The sequence below is a fragment of the Dromaius novaehollandiae genome, unplaced genomic scaffold (assembly GCF_036370855.1).
Source record: "Dromaius novaehollandiae isolate bDroNov1 unplaced genomic scaffold, bDroNov1.hap1 HAP1_SCAFFOLD_111, whole genome shotgun sequence".
Classification (NCBI taxonomy): Eukaryota; Metazoa; Chordata; class Aves; order Casuariiformes; family Dromaiidae; genus Dromaius; species Dromaius novaehollandiae.
Window position 1 is genome coordinate 42,153 of NW_026991466.1, and position 17,767 is coordinate 59,919.

At 72.1% G+C, this 17,767-nt stretch overlaps 2 protein-coding genes across 8 annotated transcripts; one reads left to right on the forward strand and one right to left on the reverse strand.

The window, feature by feature from the left end:
- The first annotated feature begins 79 nt into the window (after positions 1-79).
- LOC135326673 (ly6/PLAUR domain-containing protein 3-like) lies at positions 80-6,058 on the forward strand. The gene is made up of 5 exons (XM_064504487.1): positions 80-194; positions 1,608-1,739; positions 2,723-2,899; positions 3,819-3,962; positions 5,225-6,058. The coding sequence occupies exons 1-5, from the start codon at positions 125-127 to the stop codon at positions 5,767-5,769; spliced, it is 1,068 nt and encodes a 355-aa protein (XP_064360557.1). The 5' UTR covers positions 80-124; the 3' UTR covers positions 5,770-6,058.
- Positions 6,059-7,389: 1,331 nt separating this feature from the next.
- PHLDB3 (pleckstrin homology like domain family B member 3) lies at positions 7,390-17,430 on the reverse strand. Of its 7 annotated transcripts, XR_010386951.1 has the most exons (12): positions 17,190-17,430; positions 17,019-17,084; positions 16,540-16,611; positions 15,362-15,580; positions 15,065-15,150; positions 14,338-14,433; positions 13,382-13,487; positions 12,739-12,793; positions 11,666-11,744; positions 10,896-10,967; positions 9,722-9,905; positions 8,754-8,839 (listed from the first exon to the last, which is right to left on the reverse strand). XR_010386951.1 is itself a non-coding variant. In XM_064504489.1 (11 exons), the coding sequence occupies exons 1-11, from the start codon at positions 17,238-17,240 to the stop codon at positions 7,530-7,532; spliced, it is 969 nt and encodes a 322-aa protein (XP_064360559.1). In that variant the 5' UTR covers positions 17,241-17,430; the 3' UTR covers positions 7,390-7,529. The 7 variants fall into 7 exon arrangements, 3 of the variants coding, with proteins under 3 accessions (XP_064360559.1, XP_064360558.1, XP_064360560.1); XM_064504489.1 differs by lacking the exons at positions 15,065-15,150; positions 15,362-15,580 and adding an exon at positions 7,390-7,631; XM_064504488.1 differs by lacking the exons at positions 15,065-15,150; positions 15,362-15,580 and adding an exon at positions 7,390-7,664.
- Positions 17,431-17,767: the final 337 nt, after the last annotated feature.

Here is a 17,767-nt window from a genome sequence, read left to right on the forward strand (position 1 = left end):
CGTGGGGCAGGGAGGCCTCGGCGCCGTGGGGCGGGGACGCCGTGGGGCAGCCGTGGGGCGGGCCGGGCCCCTCCCTGCCCCGCTCCCATATAGGGCGGCGGCGGCGGCGGCGGCAGCTCCGGCCATGGGCACCCGCTGCCATGTGTGGGGCCCGGCCCCACGGCTGCTGCTCGCCGCCGCCCTGCTGCTGCCCGGTACCGACCCACGGCGCGAGGGGGGGGGCTGCCGGGGGGCGGGAGCTATGGGGCAGGCGGGGGGGGTGTCAGGGCTGCCGTGGGGCTGGAGCTGGGGGGCAGGGGGCTGCTGGGGGGCAGGACACATACGGGGGGGTAGTGAGCCATGGGGCTGCCGTGGGGCAGGAGCTGGGGGGCAGGGGGCTGCCGTGGGGCTGCTGTGGGGCAGGTGGGGGGGGTTAAGGCTGCCATGGGGCAGGACACATATGGGGGGACAGGGAGCCGTGGGGCTGCTGTGGGGCAGGAGCTATGGGGCAGGCGGGGGGGTGTCAGGGCTGCCGTGGGGCAGGAGCTGGGGGGGCAGGGAGCTGCTGGGGGGCAGGACACTTACGGGGGGGTAGGGAGCCATGGGGCTGCTGTGGGGCAGAAGCTATGGGGCAGGCGGGGGGGGTGTCAGGGCTGCCGTGGGGCTGGAGTTGGGGGGCAGGGGGCTGCTGTGGGGCTGCTGTGGGGCAGGTTGGGGGGGGCTTGAGGCTGCCATGGGGCTGGGAGCCACCGTGGGGCAGCAGACATATGGGGCAGGTTGGGGGGGGGTGTCAGGGCTGCCGTGGGGCAGGTTGGAGGGGGCTCATGGCCGCTGTGGAGCTGGAGCTGGGGGGCAGGGGGCAGCTGGGGGGCTGCTGTGGGGCAGGGGACATATGGGGGGCAGGGAGCCGTGGGGCTGCCGTGGGGCAGGAGCTATGGGGCAGGCGGGGGGGGGTGTCAGGGTCCCCGTGGGGCAGGAGCTGGGGGGGAGGGGGCTGCCGTGGGGCTGCTGTGGGGCAGGTTGGGGGGGGCTTGGGGTTGCCTTGGGGCTGCCGTGGGGCTGGGAGCCACCATAGGGCAGGAGCTATGGGGCAGGTGTGGGGGGTGTCAGGGCTGCTGTGGGGCTGCCGTGGGGCAGGTGGGGGGGAGACTGATGGCTGCCATGGGGCTGCCGTGGGGCAGGACACGTATGGGGGGGGAGTTGTGGGGCTGGGAGCCACCATGGGGCAGGAGACATATGGGGCCGGGGGGTGTCATGGCCGCCGTGGGGCTGGGGGTTCCCACGCGGGGGGGGGTGGTGACGTCATGGCCGCCGTGGGGCCGGGCCGCCGTGGGGCAGGGCCGCCGTGGGGCAGGCCGGGACAGGCCCGAGCACGCCGCCCCGGGGGCAGGGTGCGCCCGCGCGCCGGGGCCGCCCCACACGTGTGGGGCCGGGCTGACACCGCCACACACCCCACGGGGGGGGGGTCCCACCCCTGCCCCACACATGTGGGGCAGAGGGTGTCAGCCGCCCCCCACACACGTGGGGATGGCGTGTCCCCCCCCCGCCGGCGTGTGTGGTCCCCCGCCGGCGTCCCGCCCCCCACGCGTGTGGGTCCAGCCCCACACGTCCCCCCCGCCGCCCCCCAGGCGCCGTGGGGCTGAGCTGCCGGAGCTGCGTGGAGGGGGGCGATGGCGGCTGCCGCCCCCAGGCCTCCGCCAACGTCACCTGCGGCGCCGGCAGCAGCGTCTGCGCCGAGGCCCTGGCCGCCGTCACCTGGAGTGAGCGCGCCCGGACGCCTGGGCCCCTCCCGGACGCCGGGGCCCCGGGGGGGTGGGGGGCAGGTGGGAGGGAGGGGATTCCCCCCCCCCCAGGGTGGTCCCGGACACCTGGGTCCTTTGGAGGGTTGGAGGTGGGGGGGGGTCCCCGGACGCCTGGGCCCCTGTGGGAGGGTCCCCCGGACGCCTGGGCCCTTCCCCGGACACCTGGGCCCCCCCTGGACGCCTGGGCCCTTCCCGGACGCCTGGGCCCCTCCTGGACACCTGGGCCCCTGTGGGAGGGTCCCCCGGACGCCTGGGCCCTTCCCGGACACCTGGGCCCCTTGGATAGCTGGGGGTGGGGGAAATCCCTGGACGCCTGGGCCCCTGGGATGGTTTTGCGGGGGCGGCAGTGGTGGGTCCGCCCGGATGCCTGGGCCCCTGGGGAGGTGGTGGCGGGTCTCCCCGGACGCCTGGGCCCTTCCCGGACACCTGGGCCCCTTGGATAGCTGGGGGTGGCGGGTCTCCCCGGACGCCTGGGCCCCTCCCGGACGCTTGGGCCCCCCCCGGACGCCTGGGCCCCTCCTGGACACCTGGGTCCTTCCCGCACACCTGGGCCCCTTGGATAACTGGGGTTGGCGGAAATCCCCGGACGCCTGGGCCCCCGGGATGGTGTCGGGGGGGGCGGCAGTGGCGGGTCCGCCCGGACGCCTGGGCCCCCCCGGACGCCTGGGCCCTTCCCCGGACGCCTGGGCCCTTCCCGGACGCCTGGGCCCCTCCTGGACACCTGGGCCCCTGTGGGAGGGTCCCCCGGACGCCTGGGCCCCTCCTGGACGCCTGGGCCCCTCCCGGACACCTGGGCCCCTTGGATAACTGGGGGTGGGTGGAATCCCCGGACGCCTGGGCCCCCGGGATGGTTTTGGGGGGGGGGGGGGGCGGCAGTGGCGGGTCCGCCCGGACGCCTGGGCCCCCCCGGACGCCTGGGCCCCCGCTGCCCCCCCCCCCAGGCCACGGGCGGTTCGCGGTGGGGGCGCGGGGCTGCGCCCGGGGGGCGGCGGGGGCCAACGACCGGGCCCTGGAGCTCTTCGGCCTCGTGGTCTTCGCCCAGCGCCGCCACTGCGACGCCGACGGCTGCAACGGGCGCCTGGCGCTGGGCCGCGGAGCCCTGGCCCTGCCCCTGCCCGGTACCGGGGGGGTCCGGGGGGTCCGGGGGGGGGGGTTTGGGGGGATTTCGGGACATTTTGGGGCATTTTGGGGAGATCGGGGTGGGGGGAACTCGAGGCTATTTTGGGGAAAATTGGGGGCATTTTGGGGGGGGGGATTTGGGGGGGGATTGAGGGGGGAATTGGGGGGGGGGATTGAGGGGGGAATTGGGGGAATTGGGTGGGGATTCGGGGGGGGGAATTGGGGGGATTTGGGGGAATTTGGGGGGGATTCGGGGGGGCCATTGGGGGCATTTTGAGGGGATTTGGGGCCATTTGTGGGATTTGGGAGGATTTGGGGGCATTTAGGGGGAATTGGGGGGATTCGGGGGGGGTTGGGGGGCAATCGGGGGGATGTGGGAGGATTTGGGGGCATTTTGGGGAGATTTGGGGGGGATGGGGGGATTCAGGGCAATTTGGGGGGATTTGGGGGGGAATTGGTGGGGATTCGGGGGGATTTGGGGCCATTTGGGGCCATTTGGGGGGATTCGGGGGGATTTGGGGGCATTTCAGGGAGATTTGAGGCCGTTTGGGGGTATTTGGGGGGGTCGGGGGAGGATTGGGGGCAATTGGGGGGATTCAGGGCAATTTGGGGGGATTAGTGGGGATTTTGGGGCGATTCGGGGGGGATTTTGGGGCGATTCGGGGGGGATTAGTGGGATTTGGGGGGAGTCAGGGGGATTTGGGGGGGATTGGTGGGATTCCGGGGGCATTTCAGGGGGATTTGGGGGCATTTCAGGGGGATTTGGGGCAATTTGGGGCGATTTTGGGAGAATTGGTAGGACTTGCAGGGATTTGGGGGCGATTCGGGGGGATTTGGGGGCCGTTGGGGGCCGCGCGCGGGGGGGGGTGGAGAGGGGGCGGGGCCCCGCGGCGGCGCTGACCCCGCCCCCGTCGCCAGGTAACGAGAGCGCCCGGGTGCCCAATGGCGTCTCGTGCTACGGTTGCCCCGACGACGGGCCCTGCCCCGCCAGCAACGCCACCGTGGTGCAGTGCTACGACGACCTCACCGGCTGTTTCCACGGCAACGTCACCGTGACGCTGGGTGAGCCAATGGGGAGGGCGGGGCGGGGCCTTGGCGGTCGCCATGGGGACTGGGGCCTGCCCCTGGGACCCTGGAGGGGAGGGGGAGTGGTTGCTATGGCAACACGGGAGGCCGCAGGGGGAGGGCCCTGAGGGAGCCCGTGGCAGGGGAGGGCTAGCGGTTGCCATGGTGACCGCATGAGTGGCAGCGGGGGGGGTGGGCCAAGGGGTTGCCATGGTGACCGCATGAGTGGCAGCAGGGGGGGGTGGGCCTAGGGGTTGCCATGGTGACCACATGAGTGGCAGGGGGCGGGCCTAGGGGTTGCCATAGTGACTCCATGAGTGGCCTAGCAGTGGCCCTATGAGGCCTAGCGGTTGCCACAGAGATGCCACAAGTGGCTATTGGGGGGGGCGGGGCTAGTGGTTGCCATGGCGACCTGCTGAGGCCTAGCAGTCACACTGAGGCCTATTGAGGCCTAGCGGTTGCCACGGCGACCCAATGAGGCATAGTGGCCGCTGTGGTGACCCCATGAGGCCTGGCGGTTGCCATGGCAACCTGCTGAGGTCTCGTGGTCACTGCAGTGGTCTAGGGGTTGTCACGGCAACCTGCCGAGGCCTAATGGTCACTCAGAGGCCTATTGAGGCCTAGCGGTTGCCACGGCGACTTGCTGCGGCCTAGCGGTCATGCTGAGGCCTAGTGGTCGCTGTGGCAACCCGCTGAGGCCTAATGGTCATGCAGTGGCCTAGTGGTTGCCACAGCAACCTGTTGAGGCCTAGCGGTCACACTGAGGCCTAGCGGTCACCACGGCAACCTGCTGCGGCCTAGCAGTCATGCCGAGGCCTAATGGTCGCTGTGGCAACCCACTGAGGCCTAGCGGTCGCGCCGAGGCCTAGCAGTCACCACGGCAACCTGCTGCGGCCTAGCGGTCATGCTGAGGCCTAATGGTCGCTGTGGCAACCCACTGAGGCCTAGCGGTCATGCCGAGGCCTAATGGTCACCACGGCAACCTGCTGCGGCCTAGCGGTCATGCTGAGGCCTAGTGGTCGCTGTGGCAATTTGCTGAGGCCTAGCAGTCACCACAGCAACCTGCTGAGGCCTAGTGGTCACGCTGAGGCCTAGTGGTCACCATGGCAACCTGCTGAGGCCTAGTGGTCACCACGGCAACCTGCTGCGGCCTAGCGGTCACGCCAAGGCCTGGCAGTCACACGGAGGCCTGGTGGTCGCCACGGTGACCCGGGGAGGCCCGTTGGTGGCCGCTGCGCCTGACGCCCTCCCCGGCACAGGGTCGGTGTCGCTGTGGCGCGAGGTGCGGGGCTGCGTGAGGGACAGCACCTGCACCCGGGCGGCCAAGGGCGGCGGCGCCGTGGGGCTGCAGGGCTCCTGCTGCGCCGGCAGCCTCTGCAACCGCGACCTCACCAACAAGACCTTCTTCGCCCCCGACCTGCCCCGCCTCGAGCTGCTGCCCCACGGCCCCGGCCCCACGGCGCCCCACAATGCCACCACGGCCGCCACCCTGGCCACCACCGCCAATGTGGCCGCCGCCACCACCAACATGGCCGCCGCCACCACCGACATGGCCGCCGCCACCACCGATATGGCTGCCGCCACCACCAACATGGCGGCCCCCACCGGGGCCCCCAGCACTGCCATGGCGGCGCCCACGGAGGAGGAGGAAGAGGAGGAGGCCACAGAGGGCGGGCGGCCCCCCGGCCCCATGGGGCGGAAGCAGGGGGCCAAGGGGCCGGAGCTGGGGGGCCATGGGGCCGCCGTGGGGCTGGGGGCCTCCGCCTGGCTCCTGCCCCCGCTCCTGGCCCTGGCGCTGCTCTAACCCCTCCCTCCGCCATGGGGGGGGACCCCCAAAACCGTGTGTGCAATAACCCCCTCCCCCCCCCCCCCAGGGTGGGGGGCACCCCATGGCCCCTCCCCCCGCAATGGGGCACCCCACAGGACCCCTGCCATGGGGGTGCCCCCCCCGATCCCCCGCAAATGGGCTCCCCATGGGCCCCCTCCCGTCATGGGGGCACCCCTTGACCCCTAAAATGGGGGGCACCACCCCCCATTGACCCCCCCAACTTGGGGGCAGCAGGGACAATAAATGGCTGCGGTGGAAGGAACAACGGCTCCGGGTCTCTTTTTTTGGGGGGGGGGGGGTGGGAGACACCCGGACGCCTGGGCCCTCCGAGATGGGGGAGGGAGTATGGGGGGGGCCCATGGGGTGGAGGATTGGGGGAGACCCCCCCCCCGGACGCCTGGGTCCCCAATGAAACAGCAGACGGTTGTTTTGTTTCCAATACCTGTAATAAATACAGCCGGCTCCGAGGGTTTCCGGGTGGGTTTGGGGGTCCCCGGTGGGGTTTTGGGGTCCCGGATGGAGTTTGGGGCCCCCCACGGAATTTTTGGGGTCCCCGCTCGTGTCTTTTGGGGTCCCCTCCCGTTTTGGGGGTGTCTTGATGGGGTTTTGGGGTCCCTGGTGGTGGTTCTGGGCTCTCCGAGGGTATTTTCGGGGTCCCCGATGGTGTCTGGGGGGTCCTTGATGGCATCTGGGGGGTCCCCAGGGGGGTTTTGGGGTCCCTGTTGCCATTTCTGGGGTCCCCCAGGTGTTTTCGAGGACCTGACGGTGTTTTGGGGTCCTTGGCGGTATCTCCGTGGTCTCCAATGATGTTTTGGGGTCCTCAATGATGTTTTGGGGGTCCCTGATGGGTTTTTGGGGTCCCCGATGGGGTTTTTGGGGTCCCCAATGGTGTTTTGGGGTCCTTGGCGGTATCTCCGTGGTCTCCAGTGATGTTTTGGGGGTCCTCAATGATGCTTTTGGGGTCCCCAATAGGGTTTTGGGGGTCCCCGATAGGGTTTTTGGGGTCCCCAATGGTGTTTCTGGGGGGTTTTTGGGTCTCCGATGGGGTTTTTGGGGTCCCAACGGGGTTTTGGGGTCCCCGATGCCATTTCTGGGGTCCCCGATGGTGTTTTGGGGTCCTTGGCGGTATCTCCGTGGTTCCCAATGGTGTTTTTGGGGTCCCCGATGGGGTTTTTGGGGTCCCCGATGCCATTTTTGGTTTTTTTTGGGGTCCCCGACGGGGTTTCCGGAGGTTTTTGGGGTCCCCGATGGGGTTTTTGGGGTCCCCAATGACATTTTTGGTTTTTTGGGGGGTCCCCGATGGTGTTTCCGGGGGTTTTGGGGGTCCCGGATGTTTTTTTGGGGGTCCCCAATGGGGTTTTGGGGTCCCCGATGCCGTTTCTGGGTTCCCCGATGGGTTTTGGGGGTCCCCGATGCCATTTCTGGGGGTTTTTGGGGTCCCCGATGCCGCTTCCGGGTTCCCCGATGGGTTTTGGGGGTCCCTGATGCCATTTTTGGGGGTTTTTGGGGTCCCCGATGGTGTTTCCGGGGGGTTTTTGGGGTCCCCAATGGGGTTTTTGGGGTGCCCAATGGGGTTTTGGGGTCCCTGATGCCATTTCTGGGGGGGTTTGTGGTCCCCGATGCCGTTTCCGGGGTCCCCGATGGGTTTTGGGGGTCCCCGATGCCGTTTCTGGGGGTTTTTGGGGTCCCCGATGCCGTTTCCGGGGTCCCCGCCGCCGCCCAGGGCCCCCCCGGGCTCAGGGGGGGCCGTCGCCCCGGGCGGCGGCGAGGACGGCGTCCATCCAGATGCGCAGGGCCTCGGCGCTGGGGGCCACCAGGCAGAAGAGGCGGTCGTAGGTCTTCACGCAGAAGGTCAGGCGCGGGTTGGGGCTCTGCGGGACGCGGGGGTCGGCCCCACGGCGGGACCCACGGCGGCGACAACCCCCCCCAGATCCCCATTGGGACCCCCAGACCCATAGGGACCCCCTGACCCCATAGGGACCTCCCAGAGCCCATAGAGACCCCCTGACCCCATAGGGACCTCCCTGACCCCATAGGGACCTCCCAGAGCCCATAGGGACCTCCCAGACCCATAGGGACCCCCTGACCCCATAGGGACCTCCCAGAGCCCATAGAGACCCCCTGACCCCATAGGGACCCCCTGACCCATAGGGACCCCCTGGCCTCATAGATACCCCCTCGGACCCACAGAGACCCATAGGAACACCCCTGACCCCATAGGAACCCCCCGGACCCATAGAGACCTCCCAGACCCATAGAGACCTCCCAGACCCCATAGAGACCTCCCAGACCCATAGGGACCTCCCTGACCCCATAGGGACCTCCCAGAGCCCATAGGGACCTCCCGAACCCCATAGAGACCCCACCAGACCCATAGAGGCCTCCCAGACCCTGTAGAGACCCCACCAGACCCATAGAGACCTCCCAGACCCATAGGGACCTCCCAGACCCCATAGAGACCTCCCAGACCCATAGAGACCTCCCAGACCCATAGGGACCTCCCGAACCCCATAGAGACCCCACCAGACCCATAGAGACCTCCCAGACCCCATAGAGACCTCCCAGACCCCATAGGGACCTCCCAGACCCCATAGAGTCCCCCCAACCAATACAGACCCCCCACCAGACCCATAGAGACCTCCCAGACCCCATAGAGACCCCACCAGACCCATAGAGACCTCCCAGACCCCATAGGGACCTCCCAGACCCCATAGAGTCCCCCCAACCAATACAGACCCCCCACCAGACCCATAGAGACCTCCCAGACCCATAGAGACCTCCCAGACCTATAGAGACCTCCCAGACCCCTGTAGCTCCCCCAACCCAACAGAGACCCCCCTCCCCAGCCCCACGGCCCCTTCCCAGCCCCACAGGAACCCCCCCTGCCCCACAGGACCCCCCCTGCCCCACAGGACCCCCCCCCGCCCCACAGGGACCCCCCCCGCCCCATAGCCCCCCACCTTGCAGGCCGCCCGCCCGTGGTCGTAGTAGACCTCCTCGATGGCCTGGAAGTAGATGACGCCCTTGAGCTTCGTCTCCTCCTTGTCTATGGGGCAGGACACGGCGGGGGGGGGGGGGTCAGCGCCCCACGGCGAGCCCCGACGCTCGGCATCCCCCCCCCGCCCCATAGAGGCCAAGGGAGCCCCCAGACCCCCCCCCAAAACCCCCCAAGTTTGGGTCAACCCCAACCTCCCACGTTGGGACCCTCCATGTTGGGGTCCCCCATGTCCCCCCCATAGCAGCCAGGGCCCCCCCAGACCCCCATGTTGCCCCCCATAGAGGACAGAGCCCCCCCCCAGACCCCCAAGTTGGGGTGTCCCCCCCCCAGCCCCCCATAGAGGACGTGGGACCCTCCAGAGCCCCCCAAAACCCCCCAAATTGGGGTTCCCCCCCCGTGTCAGGGCCCCCCATAGCAGCCAGGGGACCCCCCCAGACCCCCAAGTTGCCCCCCCAGCCCCCCATAGAGGACGTGGGACCCTCCAGAGCCCCCCAAAACCCCCCAAATTGGGGTCCCCCCCCATGTCAGGGCTCCCCATAGCAGCCAGGGGACCCCCCAGCCCCCCAATTTGCCCCCCTATAGCAGCCAGACCCCCCCCAGCCCCCCAAGTTGCCCCCCCAGCCCCCCATAGAGGACGTGGGACCCTCCAGAGCCCCCCAAACCCCCCCAAATTGGGGTCCCCCCCATGTCAGGGCCCCCCATAGCAGCCAGGGGACCCCCCAGCCCCCCAAGTTGCCCCCCTATAGCAGCCAGGGGACCCCCCAGACCCCCAAGTTGCCCCCCCAGCCCCCCATAGAGGATGTGGGACCCTCCAGAGCCCCCCAAAACCCCCCAAATTGGGGTCCCCCCCGTGTCAGGGCCCCCCTATAGCAGCCAGACCCCCCCCCAGCCCCCCAAGTTGCCCCCCCCCACTTGGGGGTCGCCCCGCACCGCCGTAGTAGGCCAACAGTCGGCGGGGGCGGTCGAGCAGGAACCACCGTCGGCGCCAGGTCTTGATGCGACCCCCCATCTTGGTGAGGGGCCCCCGGCAGGCGCCCGCCGTCACCCGCACGTCCCCGCACGTCTCGGGGCTGTGCCCCCGCGCCCGCAACAGCCGCCGCAGGTCCAGCGCCGCCTGTGCGCAACACCCGCGGCCGCCTGTCAGCACCGCCGCGCCGCGACACCCCACCGCGTGTCCCGGGGCCGCGGCGTTGTGTCTCCCCCCCGCACACACACCGCCTGCAACAGTCGCTGCAGGTCTGGTGCTGCCTGTGCGCAACAGCCGGAGACACCCGGCAACACCCGTCACCCCAACAGCCCCCGGTGAGGCAACACCCGCATGCCGCCATGTGTCTTGGGGTTGTGACACCCCCCCCCCATATGGAGGTCTGGCGCCGCTTGTGCGCAATAGCCGGAGACACCCGGCAACACCCGTCTCCCCAACAGCCCCCGGTGAGGCAACACCCGCATGCCCCCATGTGTCTCGGGGTTGTGACACCCCCCCCCAATCTGGAGGTCTGGCACCGCCTGTGTGCAACACCCGGAGACACCCGGCAACACCGTGACGTGTCACCCGCACACCCGGCAATGGGGAGCCCCCAAGAATGGGGGGGAGGCTGGAGTAGGGGGTGATTGGGAGCACTGGGGTAACTGGGGAGGGCTGGGGAGTAACTGGGAGGGGTAGCTGCAGGGGTAACTGGGAGCACGGGGGTAACTGGGGGGGGGGATTGGGGGGGACTGGGAGCACTGGGGGGGGACTGGGGGTAAATGGGAACACTGGGGGTAACTGGAGGGTAACGGGAGGGGGAATTGGGAGCACTGGGATAACTGGGGGGGGTAACTGGGAGCACTGGGGGGTGGCTGGGGGTAACTGGGGGGGTAACTGGGAGCACTAGGGTGACTGGGGGGTTAACTGGGAGCACTGGGGGGTGGCTGGGGGTAACTGGGGGGGTAACTGGGAGCACTGGAGTGACTGGGGGGTTAACTGGGAGCACTGGGGGGGTGACTGGGGGGGTGACTGGAGGGTAACTGGGAGCACTGGGGGGTGACTGGGGGGTAACTGGGAGCACTGGGGGGGACTGGGGGGGTGACTGGGAGCACTGGGGGGGACTGGGGGGGGTCTCACCTCGGGGGCGGGGGGCGCCGGCGGCTCCGGGGGGGGCGGGGGGGGCTGCGCTTTGGCCGCTCGTCGGGCCTCCTGGGGGGGGGAGGGGCGAGGTGAGGCCCCACCCCCAGCCCAGGCCCCGCCCTCACCGCCCTCCCAGGCCCCGCCCACAGCATGCTGGCTCCACCCCCTTTAGCCCCTCCCCTCTGGGGAATTGGGGTGGGCAGGGGGCACCCCCCGGACGCCTGGGCCCCTCCCGGATGCCTGGGCCCCTCCCAAACACCTGGGCCCCCCCCCGGACGCCTGGGCCCCCCCGGACACCTGGGCCCCTCCCAAACACCTGGGCCCCTCCCGGACGCCTGGGCCCCCCCGGGATGCCTGGGCCCCCCCCGACCCCTGGGCCCCCCCCGGACACCTGGGCCCCTCCCGGACACCTGGGCCCCTCCCCGGACACCTGGGCCCCTCCCGGACGCCTGGGTCCCTCCCGGACGCCTGGGCCCCCCCCGGACGCCTGGGCCCCTCCCGGACGCCTGGGCCCCCCCAGACGCCTGGGCCCCCCCCGCACGCCTGGGCCCCTCCCAAACACCTGGGCCCCCCCCCGGACGCCTGGGCCCCTCCCAAACACCTGGGCCCCCTCCCGGACGCCTGGGACCCTCCCGGACGCCTGGGCCCCTCCCCGGACACCTGGGTCCCTCCCGGACACCTGGGCCCCCCCCGGACACCTGGGCCCCTCCCGGACGCCTGGGCCCCCCCAGGACACCTGGGCCCCTCCCCGGACGCCTGGGCCCTACCCGGGCCTGCAGCAGCCGCTCCCGCTCCGCCAGGGCCTCCCGCACCCGTCGCTCCATCTCGGCCAGGTGGAGGCAGGCGCTGCGGGGGGGGGGCACTTAGGGGGCTGGGGGGGCACTTAGGGGGCTGGGGGGGCACTTAGGGGTCCCAGAGGAGTACTTATGGATCCCGGGGGGGGCAATCAGGGGTCCGGGGGGGTCAGTTAGGGGTTCGGGGGGGGCAGTTAGGGGTCTGGGGGGGGAAATTAGGGGTCTGGGGGGCACTCAGGGGTCTGGGGGGGCACTTAGGGGTCCCGGGGGGCAGTTGGGGGGCAGTTAGGGGGCAACTATGGGGCAGTTATAGGTCTGGGGGGGGCAGTTATGGGTTGGGGCAGCAGTTAGGGGTCCAAGGAGGGCAATTGGGGGTCCGGGGGGGCAGTTAGGGGGCAGTTATGGGGCAGAGAATGCAGTTATAGGGCTGGAGAAGCAGTTATGGGTCTGGGGGGCAGTTAGGGGTCTGGGGGGGCAGTTAGGGGTCCCAGGGAGGCAGTTAGGGGTTCTGGAGCAGCAGATATGGGTCTGGGGGGGCAGTTACGGGTTTGGGGGGGCAGTTAGGGGTCTCAGGGTGGCAGTTAGGGGTCCGGGGGGGCAGTTAGGGGTCCCAGGGGGGCAGTTGGGGGGCAGTTATGGGTCTGGGGGGGCAGTTAGAGGTCTGGGGGGGCAGTTAGGGGTCCTGGAGCAGCAGTTATGGGTCTGGGGGGGCAGTTAGGGGTCCGGGGGGGCAGTTAGGGGTCCCAGGGGGGCAGTTGGGGGGCAGTTATGGGTCTGGGGGGGCAGTTAGAGGTCTGGGGGGCAGTTAGGGGTCCTGGAGCAGCAGTTATGGGTCTGGGGGGCAGTTAGGGGTCCGGGGGGGCAGTTAGGGGTCCCAGGGAGGCAGTTGGGGGGCAGTTATGGGTCTGGGGGGGCAGTTAGGGGTTGGGGGGCAGTCAGGGGTCCCGGGGGGGCAGTTACGGGTCTGGGGGGGCAGTCAGGGGTTGGGGGGCAGTTAGGGGTCCCGGGGGGCAGCCATGGGGCAGCCGTGGGGCAGCGGGACTCACCTGTAGGCGTCGGGGGGCAGCGCCGTGGGGGGGGGCAGCGGCAGGGCCAGGAGGCCTGGGGGGGGGGCGACACCCCATGGAGCCCCCCAGACCCCCCCGGACCCCCAAATCCCCCATAGATCCCCCCAGATGCCCCACAGACCCCCCCAGAACCCCCCCCAACCCCCCCAGACCCCCAAATACCCCATGGACCCCCCATAGGGCCCCCAAATCCCCCCCCCGGGACCCCCAGGACCCCCAAATCCCCCCCAGGGCCCCTCTAGACCCCCCCAGGCCCCCCATATCCCACCCAGCGCCCCCCAAGTCCTCCCTGGGCCCCCCAGGACCCCCCCAGCTGCCCCCAGAACCCCAAATGCCCCCAAATGCCCCCCCAATTATCCCCCCAGACCCCCCCAGGACCCCAAATCCCCCCCCAGGAACCCCCAAATCCCCCCAGCTGCCCCCCAGGACCCCAAATCCCCCCAAATGCTCCCCAATTACCCCCCCAGACCCCCCCAGGACCCCCTGGAAACCCCCCAAGACCCCCCAGATACCCCCAAATCCCCCCAATTACCCCCCCAGACCCCCCCAGGACCCCAAATCCCCCCCCAGGACCCCCCAAATACCCCCAAATCCCCCCCAGGACCCCCCCAGCCCCCCATACCGGTGCCGTGGTGGGAGCGGGGCCGGGGGGCCGGGCGGGGGGGGGGGGCTCCCCGCTCCCCCCGGCGCCGCGGGAGGCTCCCGGCCCGCTGCAGCCCGAAGGCGCCCTGGGGGGGGGGGGGACGGGGGGGTCAGGGGGGTCTGGGGGGGGAACAGGGGGGTCCAGGGGGGTCAGGGGGTCGGGGGGGGGTCCCAGGGGTCCCGGGGGGAGTCCCTGAAGGGTCCCGGGGGGGGAACGGGGGGGGTCAGGGGGTCTGGGGGGGGTCCCACGGGTCCCAGGGGGTCCCTGAGGGGGGTCTGAGGGGCTCAGGGAGGGTCCTGGGGGGTCTGGGGGGGGTAGGGGTCGCTGGGGGGTCGCTGGGGGTCCTGGGGAGGATCTGGGGGGGTCCCAGGGGGTAACTGGGGGTCCTGGGGGGGTCCTGGAGGGGGTCAGGGGGTTCCTGGGGGGTCTGGGGGGTCCCATGGGGGATTTGGGGGTCTGGGGGGGTGTTAGGGGGTAATCGGGGGTCCTGGGGGGGGCCTGGGAAGGATTTAAGGGGTTGGGGGGGTCCCGGGGGGGCATTTGGGGGTCCTGGGTGAGTCCTCGGGGGTCTTGGGGGGATTTGGGGGGCCTGGGGGGGTCCTGGGGGTCCCATGGGGGGGATCTGGGGTCCTGGGGGGGTCCCCGGGGGGGTGTTTGTGGGTGCTGGGGGAGGAGGGGGGGCATTCGGGGGCTCCCGGGGGTATTTGAGGGGTGTCGGGGGGTATTTGGGGGTGTCGGGGGGGTGTCGGGGGGGTTATTTGGGGGGGGGCCGGGGGGTATTTGGGGGGTGTCGGGGGGTATTTGGGGGTGTCGGGGGGTTATTTGGGGGGGGGCCGGGGGGTATTTGGGGGTGTCGGGGGGGTTATTTGGGGGGGTGTCGGGGGGTATTTGGGGGTGTCGGGGGGGGTTATTTGGGGGGGGGGCCGGGGGGGCACCTGGACGGAGCTGCGCAGGGCGAAGACGCAGGCCGGGTCGCGCTGGTCGGGGCCCAGGACGATGAGCTCCCGCGCCGAGCGGTGCCTGAACAGCAGCTGCGGGGGCCCAGGCGTCCGGGGGGGCCCAGGTGTCCGGGGGGGGGGGAGCCCCTACCCCCCCCCCCCACCGCCCCCAGGGGCCCAGGCATCCGGGAGGGGCCCAGGCGTCCGGGGGGGGGCCCAGGCATCCGGGGGGGGCCCAGGTGTCCGGGGAGGGGCCCAGGCGTCTGGGGGGGGCCCAGGCGTCCGGGAGGGGCTCAGGTGTCCGGGAAGGGGCCCAGGTGTCCGGGAGGGGGCCCAGGCATCTGGGGGGGGGCCCAGGCGTCCGGGAGGGGCTCAGGTATCCGGGAGGGGGCCCAGGTGTCCAGGAGGGGGCCCAGGCATCCGGGGGGGGGCCCAGGCGTCCGGGGGGGGGCCCAGGCATCCGGGGGGGGCCCAGGTGTCCGGGGAGGGGCCCAGGCGTCTGGGGGGGGCCCAGGCGTCCGGGAGGGGCCCAGGTGTCCGGGAGGGGCCCAGGCGTCCGGGAGGGGGCCCAGGCATCCGGGGGGGGGCCCAGGTGTCCGGGGAAGGGCCCAGACGTCCAGGAGGGGCCCAGGTGTCCGGGAGGGGCCCAGGCGTCCGGGGGGCCCAGGCATCCGGGGGGGGCCCAGGCGTCCGGGAAGGGGCCCAGGCGTCCGGGGCTCCTCACCTTGGTGAGCTCCTGGCTGCTGTTGGGGGGGGGCTCCCCACTGCCCCCCCGGGGGGGCGGCTCGTCTGGGCCAGGAGGGTCTCGTCCTGGGGCGGGGGGAGGAGAAAGCGGTTGGGGGGGGCCCGGACGCCTGGGCCCCCCCGGACGCCTGGGTCCCTTTTGGGGGGGGGGGGGAACGACACCCCCAGGGAAAACCCGGCCCGGATCGACCCCCCCCCCCGGATCGGGGCCCCTCGGGGGTTCGGCACAAAACCCGGCCCGGATCCGGTGCCCCCCCCCGGATCGGGCTGGTGCTACCTGGTGCTGGGAGCGGCCACCCAGGCCCGGGGCCACCGCTGACGTCACCGATGTCCCCGATGTCCCCGACGTCACCGACGTCACCGATGTCCCCAACGTCACCGACGTCCCCGAGGTCCCCGAGGTCTCCGATGGCTCCGGCCGGCGGCTCTCGCGCTCCAGCCGCAGGAACTCGAGGTCCTCGAGGCAGCGCAGGGTCCCCTCCAGCTGCCCCACGGCCTGCGGGCGCCCGGACGCCTGGGTCCCTCCCGGACGCCTGGGCCCTTTCCCGGACGCCTGGGTCCATCCCCGGACGCCTGGGCCCCCCCGGGATGCCTAGGCCCCTTCCCGGACGCCTGGGTCCATCCCGGACGCCTAGGCCCCTCCCGGACGCCTGGGCCCTTTCCCGGACGCCTGGGTCCCTCCCGGACGCCTGGGCCCTTTCCCGGACGCCTGGGTCCATCCCCGGACGCCTGGGCCCCCCCGGGATGCCTAGGCCCCTTCCCGGACGCCTGGGTCCATCCCGGACGCCTGGGCCCCTCCCGGACGCCTGGGCCCTTTCCCGGACGCCTGGGTCCATCCCCGGACGCCTGGGTCCCCCCGGACGCCTGGGCCCCCCCGGGATGCCTAGGCCCCTTCCCGGACGCCTGGGTCCATCCCGGACGCCTGGGCCCCTCCCGGACGCCTGGGTCCCTCCCGGACGCCTGGGCTCCTTCCGGACGCCTGGGCCCCTTCATGGACGCCTGGGCCCCTCCCGGACGCCTGGGCCCCTCCCGGACGCCTGGGCCCTTCCAGAATGCCTGGGTCCCTCCTGGACGCCTGGGTCCCTCCCGGACGCCTGGGCCCCCCCGGACGCCTGGGCCCCCCCGGGATGCCTAGGCCCCTTCCCGGACGCCTGGGTCCATCCCAGACGCCTGGGCCCCTCCCCGGACGCCTGGGCCCTTTCCTGGACGCCTGGGTCCTTTCCCGGACGCCTGGGTCCCTCCCGGACGCCTGGGCCCTTCCCGGACGCCTGGGCCCCTTCCCGGATGCCTGGGTCCCTCCCCGATGCCTGGGCCCTTCCCGGACGCCTGGGCCCCTTCCCAGACGCCTGGGTCCCTCCCGGACGCCTGGGCCCTTCCGGATGCCTGGGCCCCCCCCCGGACACCTGGGCCCCTCCCCGGACGCCTGGGTCCCCCCCCGGACGCCTGGGCCCTCACCTCCTGCCTCCGGCTCTCGCTCGGGGCCTCGGGGCGGCGACGCTGCAGCTGCTCCTCGCGCGGGGCCTCGTCCTGCGGCAAGAGCCGGACGCCGGGGTCCCTCGGACGCCTGGGCCCCTCCAAGAGCAACCCCCCCCCCCCGCTGCCCCCCCCCCCACAAGGGATCGGGGCGGGGGGGAAATGGGCGCAAAGCATGCTGGGAGCGATGCCAAGGGTGCCGCGGGGCATGCTGGGAGCGTGGGCACCTGGGGAAGGGACCCAGGCGTCCGGGCCGCTCCCGCCCCCGCGGCGCCGCCCTGGCAGGACCAGTCGGCCGGGTTGGGCCCTGGAGGGGGCCCAGGCGTCCGGGGCCGGGGGGGGGGGGGCCATTCCCACCCCCCGAGCCTGGACCCAGGAAGGGGCCCAGGCGTCCGGGTGACCCTTGACAACGGGCCCAGGCGTCCGGGTGTCCCCGGGGAGGGGCCCAGGCGTCCGGGTACCTGCAGGCTCAGGCCCTGCAGCTGCAGCGCGGCCGCGTCGGTGTCGCTCCGGGGCGGCGGCTCGGCCTTTGGGGGGGGGGGGAAACCAGTGACTCCCAGTGCTCCCAGTTCACCCCCCCAGTGCTCCCGGTTCCCTCCCAGTGCTCCCAGTCCCCCCCTCCCCCCCCTCACCTCTTCCTCCCCCGAGGGGGGGTCGGGGGTCGCGGCGTCCTGGGGCACCATGGCGGCGCCGGGGTCAAAGGTCAGAGGGCAGCGCCGGGGGGGGGGGCAGACGTGGCAGGAGGGGCCCAGGCGTCCGGGAAGGTCCCAAGTGTCCAGGAAGGGCCCAGGCGTCCGGCAGGGGCCCAGGTGTCCGGGAGGGGCCCAGGCATCCGGGAGGGGCCCAGGCGTCCGGCCCCCGCTCACCGGCTCAGCTGGGGCCAGCGTGGATGGGGGGGGCGGGGCCTCGGCCCGGTGACGTCACCACCCCGGGGGCAGCTCGGGCCCGCCCAGGGGCCCAGGCGTCCGGGAGTGGCAACCCCCCCTTCCCCCCCCTCCCCCCGCCCCGTGGGACCCAGGAGTCCGGGTGGGAGCTGCCAGTCCCGGACGCCTGGGCCCCTCCCGGATGCCTGGGCCCCTCCCGGATGCCTGGGCCCTCCCCGGACGCCTGGGCCCCCCCGGACGCCTGGGCCCTGCCCGGACTCGCCGGGTCTCGCCCGCCCGTGGCGCCGGGGCGGGATTTTCCCGTGGGAACCGGCCCCTCCCGGGAC